The 14,085-nt window shown below is 64.8% G+C and overlaps 1 protein-coding gene across 2 annotated transcripts; it reads left to right on the top strand.

Annotated features, from left to right (window-relative positions):
• Positions 1 to 3,631: 3,631 nt before the first annotated feature.
• Positions 3,632 to 8,108, top strand: ELF3 (E74 like ETS transcription factor 3). Of its 2 annotated transcripts, none has more exons than XM_080651131.1 (9): positions 3,632 to 3,720; positions 4,087 to 4,262; positions 4,827 to 5,048; positions 5,301 to 5,399; positions 5,631 to 5,759; positions 5,921 to 6,010; positions 6,120 to 6,236; positions 6,703 to 6,898; positions 7,414 to 8,100. In XM_080651131.1, exons 2-9 carry the CDS (start codon positions 4,094 to 4,096, stop codon positions 7,526 to 7,528), a joined length of 1,137 nt encoding a protein of 378 aa, XP_080507257.1. In that variant the 5' UTR covers positions 3,632 to 3,720; positions 4,087 to 4,093; the 3' UTR covers positions 7,529 to 8,100. The 2 variants fall into 2 exon arrangements, with proteins under 2 accessions (XP_080507257.1, XP_080507258.1); XM_080651132.1 differs by having other exon boundaries at positions 3,635 to 3,720; positions 5,304 to 5,399; positions 7,414 to 8,108.
• The last annotated feature ends 5,977 nt before the right edge of the window (positions 8,109 to 14,085 follow it).

Raw genomic sequence — 14,085 nt, 5'->3', positions numbered from 1 at the left:
GTTGCCTTTCTTACATGCTGTGGCTCTGTCTGGCTGTGGCTCTGTCCGGCTGTGGCTCTGTCTGGCTGTGGCTCTGTCCCGCTGTGGCTCTGTCCGGCTGTGGCTCTGCCTGGCTGTGGCTCTGTCCCACTGTGGCTCTGTCCGGCTGTGGCTCTGTCCGGCTATGGCTCTGTCCGGCTGTGGCTCTGCCCGGCTGTGGCTCTGTCCTTCAGGAGGTTATCAGATCAGGCCTCTCCCCGTCCTGCCCTGGGCTTGGGAGGAACCAGCACAGAAGAAAAGAGACGTGTTCTCCATCTTTGTGAGAATGGTCAAGTACTACGACCACGTGACCGGCCGGAGTGGTGGGTGCGTCTGTCCCATGCCGTCCTTACCGTGTGAGGAGACTGGTCTCCGGGCTGCAGGCCGGACGGGTCAGGGCTGTCCTGACGCTCCGCACCTGACTCGGGGCTGCTCACTGGCCCTGACGTGGCTCTTTCCTCTCATCAGGAGGCCCCGCCCCCACCCCACAGCCCCTCTGACCACCCGACCCTCCCTCCAAGGCATAAATACTGGGCCCGGCCGGCGTGGCTCCGTGGCTGAGCGTCCACCTGTGAACCAGGAGGTCAGGGTTCGATTCCCCGTCAGGGCACAGGCCAGGCTGGTGGGCTCCATCCCCAGTGGGGGGCGTGCAGGAGGCAGCCGATCCATGATTCTCTCTCCTCGTGGATGTTTCTCTCTCTCTCTCTCCCTTCCTCTCTGACATCCATAAACACATTAAAAAAATAAATATTTGGAGGGGAGGGGCCCCATTTCTCCTCGCAGCCCCTTTAAGGCCAGGGAGCTGGTCCCACTGGAGCCTGCGTCCCCAGGTGTCCTCCCCTGCCTGCGAGGCAGGCGCAGGGCGCAGTCCTGGGCAGGGAGCTGGTTCTGCCACATTCCTGGGTGACGGTGGAGGGCGAGCCCGCCTCGGGCCTCGGGCTCTGCTCCGTGGGGGAGGCCCCCCCCAGGCGCTGGGGAAATCCAGAGCCTGGCTCCCCTGGCCCCGTGGGGGAGACCCGGAACTGAAGCCCCTCTCCTGGCCACCGGCAGCTTCAAACACAAGGTGGGTGGGTGGGAAGCGGGTTCCCTGGGCCGGCCTCCGGAGTCCTCGGGCTGCGGAGTTAGAGAGGGCAGCTGGGGGCGGGGCGGGGGCACCTCCCCTTGGAGTAACGCTGCACCCAGCACCCTCCAGCCGCACTTGGCCCCTTCATCCGTGAGCTGCACTTGGCCCTGGGCCACCCGGGCTGGGCAGTGACGGAGGAGGTGGGGAGGGTGATACCTGGGCCCACGTCACAGCTGCATCAAGAGACAGATGCTGGCCCTGACCGGTGTGGCTCAGTGGATAGAGCGTCGGCCTGCGGACTGAAGGGTCCTGGGTTCGATTCCGGTCAAGGGCACGTGCCTTGGTTGCGGGCACATCCCCAGTAGGGGGTGTGCAAGAGGCAGCTGATGGATGTTTCTCTCTCATCGATGTTTCTAACTCTCTATCCCTCTCCCTTCCTCTCTGTAAAAAATCAATAAAATATATTTTAAAAAAAAAAGAGGCAGATGTTGGGCGAGACTTCGGGTTAAGTCCAAACCGCCTTGCTTTTATTTTTATTTTACTTTTTTAATATTTTTATTGATTTCAGAGAGGAAGGGAGAGGGAGAGAGAGATGGACACATCCATGAGGAGAGAGAATCACGGATCGGCTGCCTCCTGCACGCCCCACCCTGGGGATGGAGCCCACAACCCAGGCCTGTGCCCTGACCGGGAATCGAACCCTGACCTCCTGGTTCCTAGGTCGATGCTCAACCACGGAGCCACGCCGGCCGGGCTAAACTTTGCTTTTAGAGATGGGGACACTGAGGTGCACGATCCCACAATTGGGGAGAAACCAGAAAACACGCCTCCTGCTCCGTCCCACCTCGCCCCGCCCCCCCCCCCAGGGTCTCAATGGGGAGGCTCTGGAGGACCGGGGCCCTCCCTGTGTTGGTGTTTTTTAAAATCCTCACCCGAGGGTATTTTTTTCCGCTGATTTTTTTTTTAGAGAGAGAGCGTGGTGGGAGTGAGAGAGAGAGAAACATCGACGTGAGAGAGACATAGCCATTGGTTGCCTCCCCAACACACCCCTGCGGGGGCCGGGGATCAGGCCTGCGACGGAGGTCCGTGCCCTTGACCGGGAATCGGACCTGCTATCCTGGGTCGTTGGGCTGACACTAACCACTGAGCAACCAGCTAGGGCAGGGCCTCGAGGGAATCGCAGAGCTGAGCGGGGCGGCCGGCGGCGGGGGGTGGCCCTGGAGCCAGGAGGCGTGTGCCCGGCAGGAGCCCCATCAGCGGCCTTAACTCTCAGCCCCACCACGTAACCAGCTCCATGCGGCCTGGTCTCTGAGCTGCGATTCCTCGTCTACAAAGTGGGGATGACCGCCCCGCCAGGGCGGCTCAGTGGGTGAGCCATGAGCCAGGTGGTCACGGTTCAGTTGCGGCCAGGGCACCTGCCCGGGTTGCGGGCTCCATCCCCAGCGTGGGGGGCGTGCAGGAGGCAGCCGATCCATGGTTCTCTCTCATCATGGATGTTTCTCTCCCTCTCCCTCTCCCTCTCTCTCTCCCCTTCCCCCTCCCTGTCCCCCTCCCCCTCTGCTCTGAAATCAATTAAAATACATTTTAAAAAAAAACCACACAGAGTGGGGACAAGGGAAGATGAGTGGGGACTACGTTCAAGGTAAACACGAAACATCCCCTTTTGGCGTTTGGATGACGGACACCGGTATTCGGGCTCTGGCCAGTAGGGGGCAGCAGAGGTGCCGGGGAGCGGCAGGTGAGCGGCGAAGAGCCGGTAGACCGGGTGATCAGGTGGAGGACTAAACGTAGCCTGTGGGTTCCTGCACCGTCCACGGCCCCAGGCGGAGGGCTGGGGACGGGCTGTGGAGCAGACTCTGTCCAGACGTGGCTGCTACAGCTCTGATACTCGGACAGGGTCCCGGCCGGCGGAGAAAACGGGTGTCAGCAAACAGGCCCTCGGGCTGGGACGCTGGGGACTCGCCGGGAGCTACGGGAGCCACACGGCCAGCGGCCGGGAGCTAGGCAGCGCTGGGCGAGCAGGCCCGTCCCCCGCGAACGTTCCCTGGGGCGCCTTCCCGCCCGAACCCTGGGCGCCTGAACCTCAGGGTCCTCTCTCTCCCCACGTGACCCCCAGATGCCCAGCTGCTGAGGGCTATAGCTGCCCTTGGGACCCACGTCCCCCAGGGGTACCCTGCGCCCTCGCCAGCCCCTCCATGACCGTCCCCCGCCCCCTGGAGGAACGTCTGAGCCTGAGGGTGGCTGGTGGAAAGTACAGAGCTACTCCAACCGCTCGGCCACCCTCCCGCTGCCGCCCGCCCAGGCCAGTGCCCTGTGCCCAGCCCGGAGGGTGCGGGACAACCGTCTGACAATCATTAAACCAGCTGGGCCTGACTTCCCAGCATCCCGGGTCGGACCCGGGCCAAGTGGCACAAAATATGCAAATCACTGGGGGCCAGGAAATCCCCTGCGTCCAATGAGCCGCCAGCTCAGGTGGCCCCGCTCCGGAGGCCTGGCGGGGCGGGGCTCCCAGGCCCATTTAGGCGGGCGGGCGGGCGCCGCGGCGGCAGTACCTGCTCAGCTTTTGCCTCCCGCATACCTGGCGCCCGCCGCGCCAGCCCGCCCGCCCGCCGCGCCCGCCCGCCCGTACCGCCACTTCGGTAGGTCCCCACCTTCCCAGCCTGCGCCAGGAAACGGTGGGTTCTGGCTCTGGAGTCCCCGGCAGGTGTGTGCGCGGGGTGCCGGGAGAGCGGGGTGTCCTGAGGGTCCGAAAGCCGAGGGGGACGGTGGCGGCGACGATGTTGTCAGCCCTACTCGAGGGCCCAGGCGACCGAGGCGGGAGCCCAGCCGGGGCCCAGAGATCCCCCAGCACCTTCTAAGGTCGTGGGGCCCGACGTAAAGATGGGGTGTCCTGAAAAATGGGGGGCCTCCATGGCTCCCCCGCCCGCCACCGAGGCTTCCCGGGGACCCCAGTGGCTGCAGGACGAGGGGAGGCCCCGCCCTTCACCTGCCCCCTCTCCCCTCAGGAGCCCCATGGCCGCAACCTGTGAGATCAGCAACGTTTTCAGCAACTACTTCAGCACCATGTACAGCCCGGAGGACCCCGCCCCGGCCCCGGCGCCCCCGACCGCCGCCGCCGCCTTCGGGGCCGACGACCGCGTGCCGTCCCTGAGCAACCCCCAGATGCCGCCCGAGGGCCCAGGTGGGTCTCCCAGGGAGGGGTGCCACGGGAGGTCAGGTGGCTTGGGGGTCAGGCAGAAGGCGCTCCTGCTGCTGAGGACTCGCTGGAGGTGGCGGTGCCCGGACGAGGGCGCAAACCCCGTCCTATTCTGGGAGGGGGGGTCCTCGTGGCCGTGCCCGGGTGAGGGCGCGAACCGGGTCCGGGAGGGGGGTCCTCGTGGCGGTGCCCGGGTGAGGGCGCGAACCGGGCCGGGGAGAGGGGGGTCCGCGTGGCCGTGCCCGGGTGAGGTGGTGAACCGGGTCTGGGAGGGGGGTCCGCGTGGCCGTGCCCGGGTGAGGGCGTGAACCGAGTCTGGGAGGGGGTCCTCGTGGCCGTGCCCGGGTGAGGGCGTGAACCGGGTCTGGGAGGGGGGTCCGCGTGGCGGTGCCCGGGTGAGGTGGCGAACCGGGTCTGGGAGGGGGGTCTGCGTGGCGGTGGGGGACTCGCTGGAGGTGGCAGTTCCCCGGGCGAGGGTGCGAACCCTGTCCTGTCCGGGAGGGGGTCTGCGGTGGCGGCTGACCCTCGCGTGCCCGCCCCCCCCCACAGAGAAGGCCAGCTGGTCGCGGGAGCAGCCCCAGTTCTGGTCGAAGGCCCAGGTGCTCGACTGGATCAGCTACCAGATGGAGAAGCACAAGTTTGACGCCAGCACCGTCGACTTCTCGCGCTGCGACATGGACGGGGCTACGCTCTGCAGCTGCGCGCCCGAGGAGCTGCGGCTGGTCTTCGGGCCCCTGGGGGACCAGCTCTACACCCAGCTGTGGGACCTCAGTGAGTGCGGGCTGGGGGGCGGGGGGATCCCCGAGTCCGGGGTCCACGGGATTGTGGGTGCCGGGCGGGACTGGGAGTCTGCTCTCGGGGAGGCTGGGCCGAAGGTGGTCCCCGTGTCCCGGTGAGGTCTGGGGTCCCCGTGACTGTGGGAAGGACGGAGAGCCCGGGGCCATGGGCGGCCCCAGTGGAGCCCCCGGGGGAGGGGGAGGGAAAAGGGGGGGGCAGCCGGGCTCTGATCTGCCTCCCCCTCAGCAGTGTCCAGCTTCCCGGACGAGCTCAGCTGGATCATCGACCTCCTGGAGCAGGACAGCACCTCGTTCCAGGAGACGCTGGGGGACTCCGGCCCCTTTGGTGAGCACTCCCCCCCCGACCCCCTGCCGATCTCTCTGCCCCTCCTCTCACACTTGTCTCCCGCTGGAAGGGTCAGCAGGTCACTCGTCACTCGTCTGGGTGGCCGGCCTGGCCCTGCCCGTTCCTCCCGGCCTGGCCCTGCCCGCTCCTCCCGGCCTGGCCCTGCCCGCTCCTCCCGGCCTGGCCCTGCCCGCTCCTCCCTGCCGGGTCTGAACTCTCACCTCCTCCCAGACCAGGGCAGCCCCTTTGGCCCGGAGACGCCGGAGGACGGCCTGCAGCCCAATCCCTACCACTTGGGCGGCTATGGCGTGGGGGCCCCGTCCCCGGGCAGCTCGGACGTCTCCACCGGCTCCACCGCAGGTGAGGGCCCCCCGGGCGGCACCCCCACACCCCCAGGTGTCCCCGCCCTTGGCTCCCAGCTCTGCCAGAGGCCGGGCCGGCTGGGCAGCGTGTCCGTGTCCGCAGAGCGTGTGGGCGGTGAGGGACTCACTCGGACCCGCCTCCCCCCCCCCCCCCCGCAGGGACCGGTGCCTCTGGGTGCTCCCACTCCTCCGACTCGGGGGGCAGCGACATGGACCTGGACCCCAGGGACAGCAAGCTCTTCTCCAGGGGTGAGTGGAGGCTGTCCCCCAGGGGGGCTGCCCGCCCCCCCCCCCCCCGACCCCACCCCTCACTCCTGACCTGCCACCTGACCTTCCACCCGACTTCCTCCTGCCCCAGCCGACTTTCCTGACTACAAGAAGGGGGACCCCAAGCACGGGAAGCGGAAGCGGGGCCGGCCCCGGAAGCTGAGCAGAGAGTCCCGGGACGGCGCCGAGGGCCGGAAGAGCAAGCACGGTGAGCTCCGGGCGCGGGCGGGACGGGGTGCGGGCACAGGGCCGCGTGGCGCCGCTCACCACCGATGGCAGAGCTTGGCCTTGTGTCCTGGAGAGGAGGGGAAACTGAGGCTGGCGGAGGAAGGCCTGGCCATTCCCGGTGCCTCTGCACCGGCTCCTGGACTCCCTGCATGGGGCCCGGCTGGTTTATTCCTGTCCCTGGGGGTATCATTCCCAGAAAGCTGTCCCCTGGCCCCCCCCAGGAGCGGGACCAGCGCTGGGGGGTCCCTTAGTTGCTGACTGTCACCAGCTGTTGGTGGGACACGTGTCAGTCCCTCTGGTATCTAGTATTGGAGCGGGAAAGCATCCGTCCCGGGAGCCGGCGTCCTGGGCCCACGGCGCTGGGGAGGGGCATGTGCAGGGTCGCGGGTCCGGCAGGCGGGGCAGGGTCCTCGCGGCTGCAGCTGACGGGCCCCTGGGCCCTGCAGCCCCCAGAGGCACCCACCTGTGGGAGTTCATCCGGGACATCCTCATCCACCCGGAGCTGAACGAGGGCCTGATGAAGTGGGAGAACCGGCAGGAGGGCGTGTTCAAATTCCTGCGCTCCGAGGCCGTGGCCCAGCTGTGGGGCCAGAAGAAGAAGAACAGCAGCATGACCTACGAGAAGCTGAGCCGGGCCATGAGGTGAGGGGTGGGCACAGCGGGGGCACCGCGGCGGGCGGGAGGGGGGACTCCCAGAGCCGCCGGCCGGCCGGGGCCTGAGTCCCGCGGGGCGGGGACCACAGCGTTCCGCCGGACGTCGAGGGGTAGACGGTGGCCCGGAGGAAGTGTGTAGGGTTCAATCACGGATCGGCTGCCTCCTGCACGCCCCCCACGCTGGGGATGGAGCCCGCAACCCGGGCAGGTGCCCTGACCGGGAATCGAACCCTGACCTCCTGGTTCAGAGGTCGATGCTCAGCCCCTGAGCCATCACAGCTGGGCCTCGTGGTCATTGGTCCACACGCCCCGAACCTGTGCCCAGTTGAAACGGTCAAGTTGCTTGTCTCTCGGCCTGAAGTTTGTGGGTTCATGACAAGCCCCAGGCACAGCTGTAGATAGAATGCAAGGCTAAGCTCAGGTTGGGGGGGCTGGAAGCCGGGGGGCTGGGCTCTCGGGGCGTGCCCTGCTCGGGCCCCTCTGACCCCGCCGCGTCCGCTCAGGTACTACTACAAACGGGAGATCCTGGAGCGCGTGGACGGCCGGCGGCTCGTCTACAAGTTCGGCAAGAACTCCAGTGGCTGGAAGGAGGAGGAGGTGGTCGGGAGTCGGAACTGAGGGTCCGAGGGGACCCGAGTCAGACGCGTGGACTCTCGAGGCCGTGGCCCCGATCGATGGACCGATGGGGAGGAGGACTGTTCTGTGGAGGAAGCCGAGGCTCGGGTCTCCTCGGCCGCCGCCTCGTGGATTTACAAGCTCTGGGTTTGAAGTGACTTGTTGGGTGACAACGTTGCACGTGTGGCCTCTACGGGGCCTCCTGACGCCCAATCCGGACCGGGCTGCCGACGCCGGGTGCCGGGACCGAGGCCGGGAGGCGGGGAGGCCCAGGGGGCCGTGAGCCAGAGGACAGGGCCTGCACGCCACCCTGGACTGGGTCCGCGCCCCCCACCCCAGTGCGTGGGCTCCGCGGGCGGGGGTCAGAGCACTCCCTAATTTATGTGCTGCAAAAGCGCCGGGTGTACATAGAGATCTATTTTTTCTAAGACGTCCCCCTGACTCTCGGCCCTGGGCTGGGCCAGCGGGGGGGCGGGGGTGCCAGACGCTCAGGATGGTCCGGCTCCCGGCTCCTGAGCGGGGCACAGAGACTCCCCCCCCCCGCCCCCCAATAAAGTGCCTTCTGGGCTTTTTGTAACCGCTGTCTCAGCTCCCTGTGCACGGAATGTGGATGAGGACACGGCATCCGTTAAGGTCATGGGTGGAGGAGGGGACGGGCCTGCAGGCCAGCGGGGGAGGCAGAGGCAGGCGTGTGGGGTGGGGGAGGGGTCCCAGAGCCAGGAGGGCTGGGTTAAGGACACGCCGGCTGGGGGCCGGGAGGAAAGGAAAGAGGACCCCGTTCAGCTGGAAGGTGGGGTTCAGCTGACACAGTGGGAGTCCAGGTGTGCGTGTGGAGGAGGCGCGTCTGCATTCCAGCCACGCTGGCTTGCGAGTGGAGTGTCTGCGGAGGGCGGGGGGGGGGCCTCCGGCTCGTCATCGGACGTGGACTCGGCGACGGCCTCGCGGAGACGAGACTGGATGAGAAGGGACGGCCGTTCGGAACCCCAGGGCCTGGGCCCATTTCACAGATGCAGACGGTGAGGCTCAGCGCGCCAGGGGGACGGCCGCGGGGCGTGGCCCTCTGACCTCGCGGTCAGCAGATCCCTGGCTGTTGCGTCCGCACAGGGACAGCGCCTCGGGGATGTGCACAGGATGGTCGCCGGCACGTAGCTTCCTCCGGGAAAGTCCCTGCAGTTGGAGGAGGCGAATTCCAGGGCCCCCCCCCCGCCGCCATCAGCCCCTTTTGAAAGTCTGCGAGGCTGTTGCGTCGTCTTGGAAACAGCAGAGGATTCGCCGGAGGGATGTGGGGCAGGAAGGCAGGGCTCTGAGGGGAAGGTGTGTGCGTGTGCATGGGGAGTGTGTGTGCATGCAGTGTGAGTGTGTTCAAGTATGTGTGTGTGTGTCGGGGGGGGGAGGGATTGGTCTAGTTCAGGGGTCCTCAAACTTTTTTTTTTTTTTAATATATTTTATTGATATTTTACAGAGAGGAAGGGAGAGGGATAGAGAGCTAGAAACATCGATGAGAGAGAAACATCGATCAGCTGCCTCCTGCACACTCCCCACTGGGGATGTGCCCGCAACCAAGGTACATGCCCTTGACCGGAATCGAACCCGGGACCCTTCAGTCCGCAGGCTGACGCTCTATCCACTGAGCCAAACCGGTTTCGGTGGTCCTCAAACTTTTTAAACAGGGGGCCAGTTCCCTGTCCCTCAGACCGCTGGAGGGCCGGACAATAGTTTAAAAAAAGAAACTATGAACAAATTCCTATGCGCACTGCGGGCCCGGGACGCGTCGGCTGCTAAGCAGGACAGGCAGCGGCCCCCGGCGGGCCGGATCCATGTCCTCGGCGGGCCGCATGTGGCCCGCGGGCCGTAGTTTGAGGACCCCTGGTCTAGGGAATAGGACAGTGGGGAAGTGGGATGGTGGGGGGGGGGGCTGGACAGAAGGGGGGTTGTGTTGGAGGACCCCAGAACCCCCTGCAGCCCCCAGAAGGCGCCCAGGGCCCAGGCTTCACCCCAGACACACCCGGGCTCCTAAGCTGGCCAGGCCACGCCTCGGGGACTCCTCAGCAGCGTACCAGCGTACCCCACCGGCACCTCGTCCCGTGCAAAGCCCCACGGGCTGGCACCGAGCTCATTTCTGCACCCACGTTACCTTGGGGTCACCCTTGTTGCCAAGACAGGAGGATGCGCCTGGGGACGCAGGGCACAGGCACCCCCTCCAGCCCCCACTCTGCTCTCGGGGCAGACAGTGTGTGGGAAACAGGCCAAGCGCCATGTCCCGGCCAGAGGGAGGCACCGCCCAGCTCCACGCTGACCTTCGTCCCGTTTCGGTTTAATGAGGTGCTTTCCTCGCCCCGTTATCGTGGTTGTTACGCACCCCAGCCCTGAGGAGACGGGGAGGGCCCAAGGTCACTGGCCGGTGAGGAGGGGACCGGAGCTGGGGATCCTGCCTGCAGGGGGGAGGCCAGGTGCAGCGCCCCCACTGTGGCCCCGGGAGGGCGGGAGGGGTCCCCAGCTCCCCCAGAGGGACATGTTTTTTCTTTTCAATCCTCCCCCGAGGATATTTTTCCGTGGATTTTTAGGGAGAGCGGAAGAGAGAAGGAAAGCCAGAGAAACATCGATGTGAAAGAAACTCATCAGTGGGTTGCCTCCTGCACGCGCCCTGACCGGGGCCCAGGCCGGGGAGGAGCCTGCAACCCAGGTTCGTGCCCTTGACCGGAATCGAACCCGGGACCCTTCGGGCTGCAGGCCAGAGCTCTATCCACTGCGCCACACCGGCCGGGGTGGGACATGTTTCTTAAGATGCCTCTGCCCCCTCTTGTCCCCAGGACCCTGCAGAGCCGGCTGCTCGCCCTGGGCTGGCTTTTTCTCCCCTGTCCTGGGCACCCTCCTCCCACCTGGCCCCGGCTCAGGAGCCTCTGCAGGCCCCTCTCCCCTGGCGGCCTCTCCCTGGGTGTGGCCATGCTGTTTCGGTTCTGCCCAGAGCAGCTGGTCAGCTCTTATCTGCTCCGGTGAGATCTGGTGCTGCCGGGCAGGTCACGGGGAGGTCACCCCTCCGCCCTTGGGTGTGCCTGCCCTCGGGCCTCCGGGGAATATTCCCGGATTCTCTCCAGCCCTCCCTCCACCCAATTCAGGGGCCACTGGCCTGACCTGCTCTCCTGGGCCAGCTGGGTCCGTGGTTGTGTTGTGAGGGTTTGTTTCAATCTGCCGTCCATCCCAGTTGTGTGTGTACACGCTTCTCCCGCCCCTGTCGACAGCACCTCAGCTCCTCAGAGCAGGTCCCCGGCAAAGACTTATTAAATAGCCGGTGGCTCTCTGCACCCCCCCCACCTCCCCTGTGCACTCACGCATGCACATGCATAGTCACACACATACATGCACTCACGCATGACAGTTACAACATGTGCACACCCCAGTCACATTCACAGCCAGACAGTCACACACATGTGTGTACACACAGGCACACTCGCACATAGGTCACACACACGTGCACTCACACATTATAGTTACAACATGTGCACACCTCAGCAGCCACATTCACAGCCATACACAGTTGCACACACATGTGTGTGTACACACAATGCACACTTGCACATAGGTCACACACACACGTGCACTCACACAGTCACACACTCAGCCCCCCAGGCTTGCTGGCCCAGCCCTTTATTAACCTGCTCAGCTTCTCCCTGGGGTCCACTGACTCTCTCCCTCAAGCCTGGCCTGGCCTCCCAGGTCCTGAGGCAACGGAGGAGTAAGTTGCCAAGGTTTTAAAATCTCTATCCCAGAGAATAACTCGGGTCTGCGGCTTCCCTGAAGAAATCAGAGGATGTGACGGATCTCACATGTCTGGACCCCGGCCAGCCCCTTCCCCAGGGCGGGCTGCGAGGGGCCACAGCCCTTACCACGTATGGAGGCCGCCACTGGCCAGCAGCCTGGTCCATCGGGGTCCCGCTCGGCTTGGCCAGAACCTACGCACCATGCAACAGCACTTCCTGTACGTCTTCCCTTAACCAGTCTCTCTGCAGGAAGAACGGACCCTAAACTAGGCCTTTGCCATTGAACCAGGATTGACAGCTCAGACTCCCAGATCCAGGTACACGAGCCCATTTCACAGGCGAGCAAACCGAGGCTCGGAGAAGGAAGGGGACTGGCTCAAAGTCACACAGCAGGGCGCCCCCACCCCCCATTTATTTTTTTAAAAATATTGTTTAGAGAGAGAGGAAGGGAGAGGGCTAGAGAGAAACATCAATGAGAAACATCGTCCATCAGCTGCCTCCTGCACGCCCCCCCTCGCCCCCCACGAGGGTTCGAGCCTACAACCCAGCCCAGTCTTGTGCCCTGACCGGGAATTGAACCGTCGGCTTCTTGGTTTCTAGTTCGACGCTCAACTGTTGAGCCACATGGCTGGACAGCAGACCCCTTACTAAGCACCTACTACATGTCAAGCAGCGTGCCAGGCCAGTGCTTGCCGTCCATCATGCATTCCTTCATCATCTCCCCGGGAGTGGGTGCTGTGTGCTGCTCCCGGCTCCGCGCCCCCCGGCTCCCTGCCCCGTGCCCGGCTCCCTGCCCCGTGCCCGGCTCCCTGCCCCGTGCCCGGCTCCCTGCCCAGCGCAGGAATTCGGGAGGAAGGGGACACGCAGGGCTGCAGTGAGACCAGGCTGGAGCCTGAACCATCCCCGGCATAGAGCCCCCAGCAGGTCTGCAAGGCAGGACGACCCCTCGGGCCACGGGAAGCTGAGGGTTCAGGGAGGTTGGGGAGCAGCTCAGCCTTCAGAGCTGGAGCCCCCTCCCTCAGCCCACCCTCGGCTCTGCTCTGAGAGGCGCCGGCACCCACCACACGCCCTTGCATTGGAGAAGTGCCCGCGGACGGGCGGGCGGGCGGACGGACGGACGGACAGACATGCCTGGGGTGCTGGTTCCGTTAGGTCTGGTTCTCGGGGGACTCCTCGAGCCTGTGGGGGACGAGAGTGGGTTTCCCGTTTCTGAAATCCTCTAAGGCCATCCCACAGGCCCGGCCGGCGTGGCCCCGTGGTGGAGCGTCGGACTATGAACCAGGAGGTCAGGGTCCCATTCCGGTCAAGGGCACGTGCCCGGGTCGTGGGCTTGATCCCCAGTGCGGGGCGTGCAAGAGGCAGCCGATGGATGTGTCTCTCTCATCATGGATGTTTCTCTCTCTCTCTCTCCCTTCCTCTCTGAAATCAGTAAAAATATATTTTTAAAAAATCATCTGTTAGGAGTATTCCCTCATCTGATGCACCCCCTCCTCCCTGCCTGCCCTCTCCTCCCTTCTCCTCTTCTCTTTCCACCCCTCCCCTCACGCCACCCCTTCTTCCCTTCTCCCCCCCTCCCTCCCCTTCTCCCCCCTCCCCCCTTTCCCTACCCCCTGCTACGTGCAGGGATGGGCCTGGGCGGCAGGCAGCAATTAGCTCAGCTCAGCACCCGTTACTGGAACCGTCCTGTCAACTCTGGCGCCGATCCAAGAAGCCACGCCCAGGGCCCCTCGTGACTCAGCCTCACCTGCCCAGCTCCACACCTGCCAGCCTCCGGGACCCAGGGACAGTCCCGCATCCTTTGTCCACCCTCATCCTCCCCGGTGCTTGCAAGGCATGCTGGGATTTAGCGCCCTGGCCTCACAGGCCCGGTCCCCTCCACTGGTGTCCGGCCCAGAGGGGCAGCTGGTGCTGGCTGGCGAGGGCTGGGTTTGAAGGCCTAGACCAGGGGGTCCTCAAACGACGGCCCGCGGGCCACAGGCGGCCCGCCGAGGACATGGATCCGGCCCACCGGGGGCCGCTGCCTGTCCTGCTAAGCAGCCGACGCGTCCCCGGCCCGCAGTGCGCATAGGAATTTGTTCATAGTTTTTTTTTTTTAAACTATAGTCCGGCCCTCCAACAGTCTGAGGGACCGTGAACTGGCCCCCTGTTTAAAAAGTTTGAGGACCCCTGGGCCCTAGACGCTCCGAAGGGGAATTGTTTGAAATGTGAGCCGATGCTGACCCTGGGAGGTACTGACTTTTCAAACATCACAGTGTGGCGAGATCTTCTCTGATGGCTGGAGCTGGGGAGGCCGGCCCCAAGCCCTCGGCCCAGGTGTGTGCCGGGGGGCCCTTTCCCAAGGACAGTGTTTAAAAAGCCTTAAAAAGCAGGGGCACGGTCCTAGCTGGTGTTGCTCAATGGATAGCGCGTCGGCCTGTGGACTGGAAGGGTCCCGGGTTCGATTCCGGTCAAGGGCATGTACCTTGGTGGCGGGCACATCCCCGGTGGGGGGTGTGCAGGAGGCAGCTGATCGATGTTTCTCTCTCATCGATGTTTCTAGCTCTCTATCCCTCTCCCTTCCTCTCTGTAAAAAATCAATAAAACATATTTAAAAAAAAAAAAAAAAAAAGCAGGGGCACGGTCCTAGCTGGTGTGGCTCAGTGGATAGCGCGTCGACCTGTGGACTGGAAGGGTCCCCGGTTCGATTCCGGGTCCAGGGCACATGCCCGGTGCGGGGCGTGCAGGAGGCAGCCGATCCATGATTCTCTCTCATCATGGATGTTTCTCTCTCTCTCTCCCCCTTCCTCTTGGACATCAATAAAA

This window comes from Plecotus auritus (genome assembly GCF_963455305.1).
Source record: "Plecotus auritus genome assembly, chromosome: 14".
NCBI lineage: Eukaryota > Metazoa > Chordata > Mammalia > Chiroptera > Vespertilionidae > Plecotus > Plecotus auritus.
Note: the sequence above shows the minus strand (reverse complement) of the source record. Positions and strands in the feature narration are given on the sequence as shown.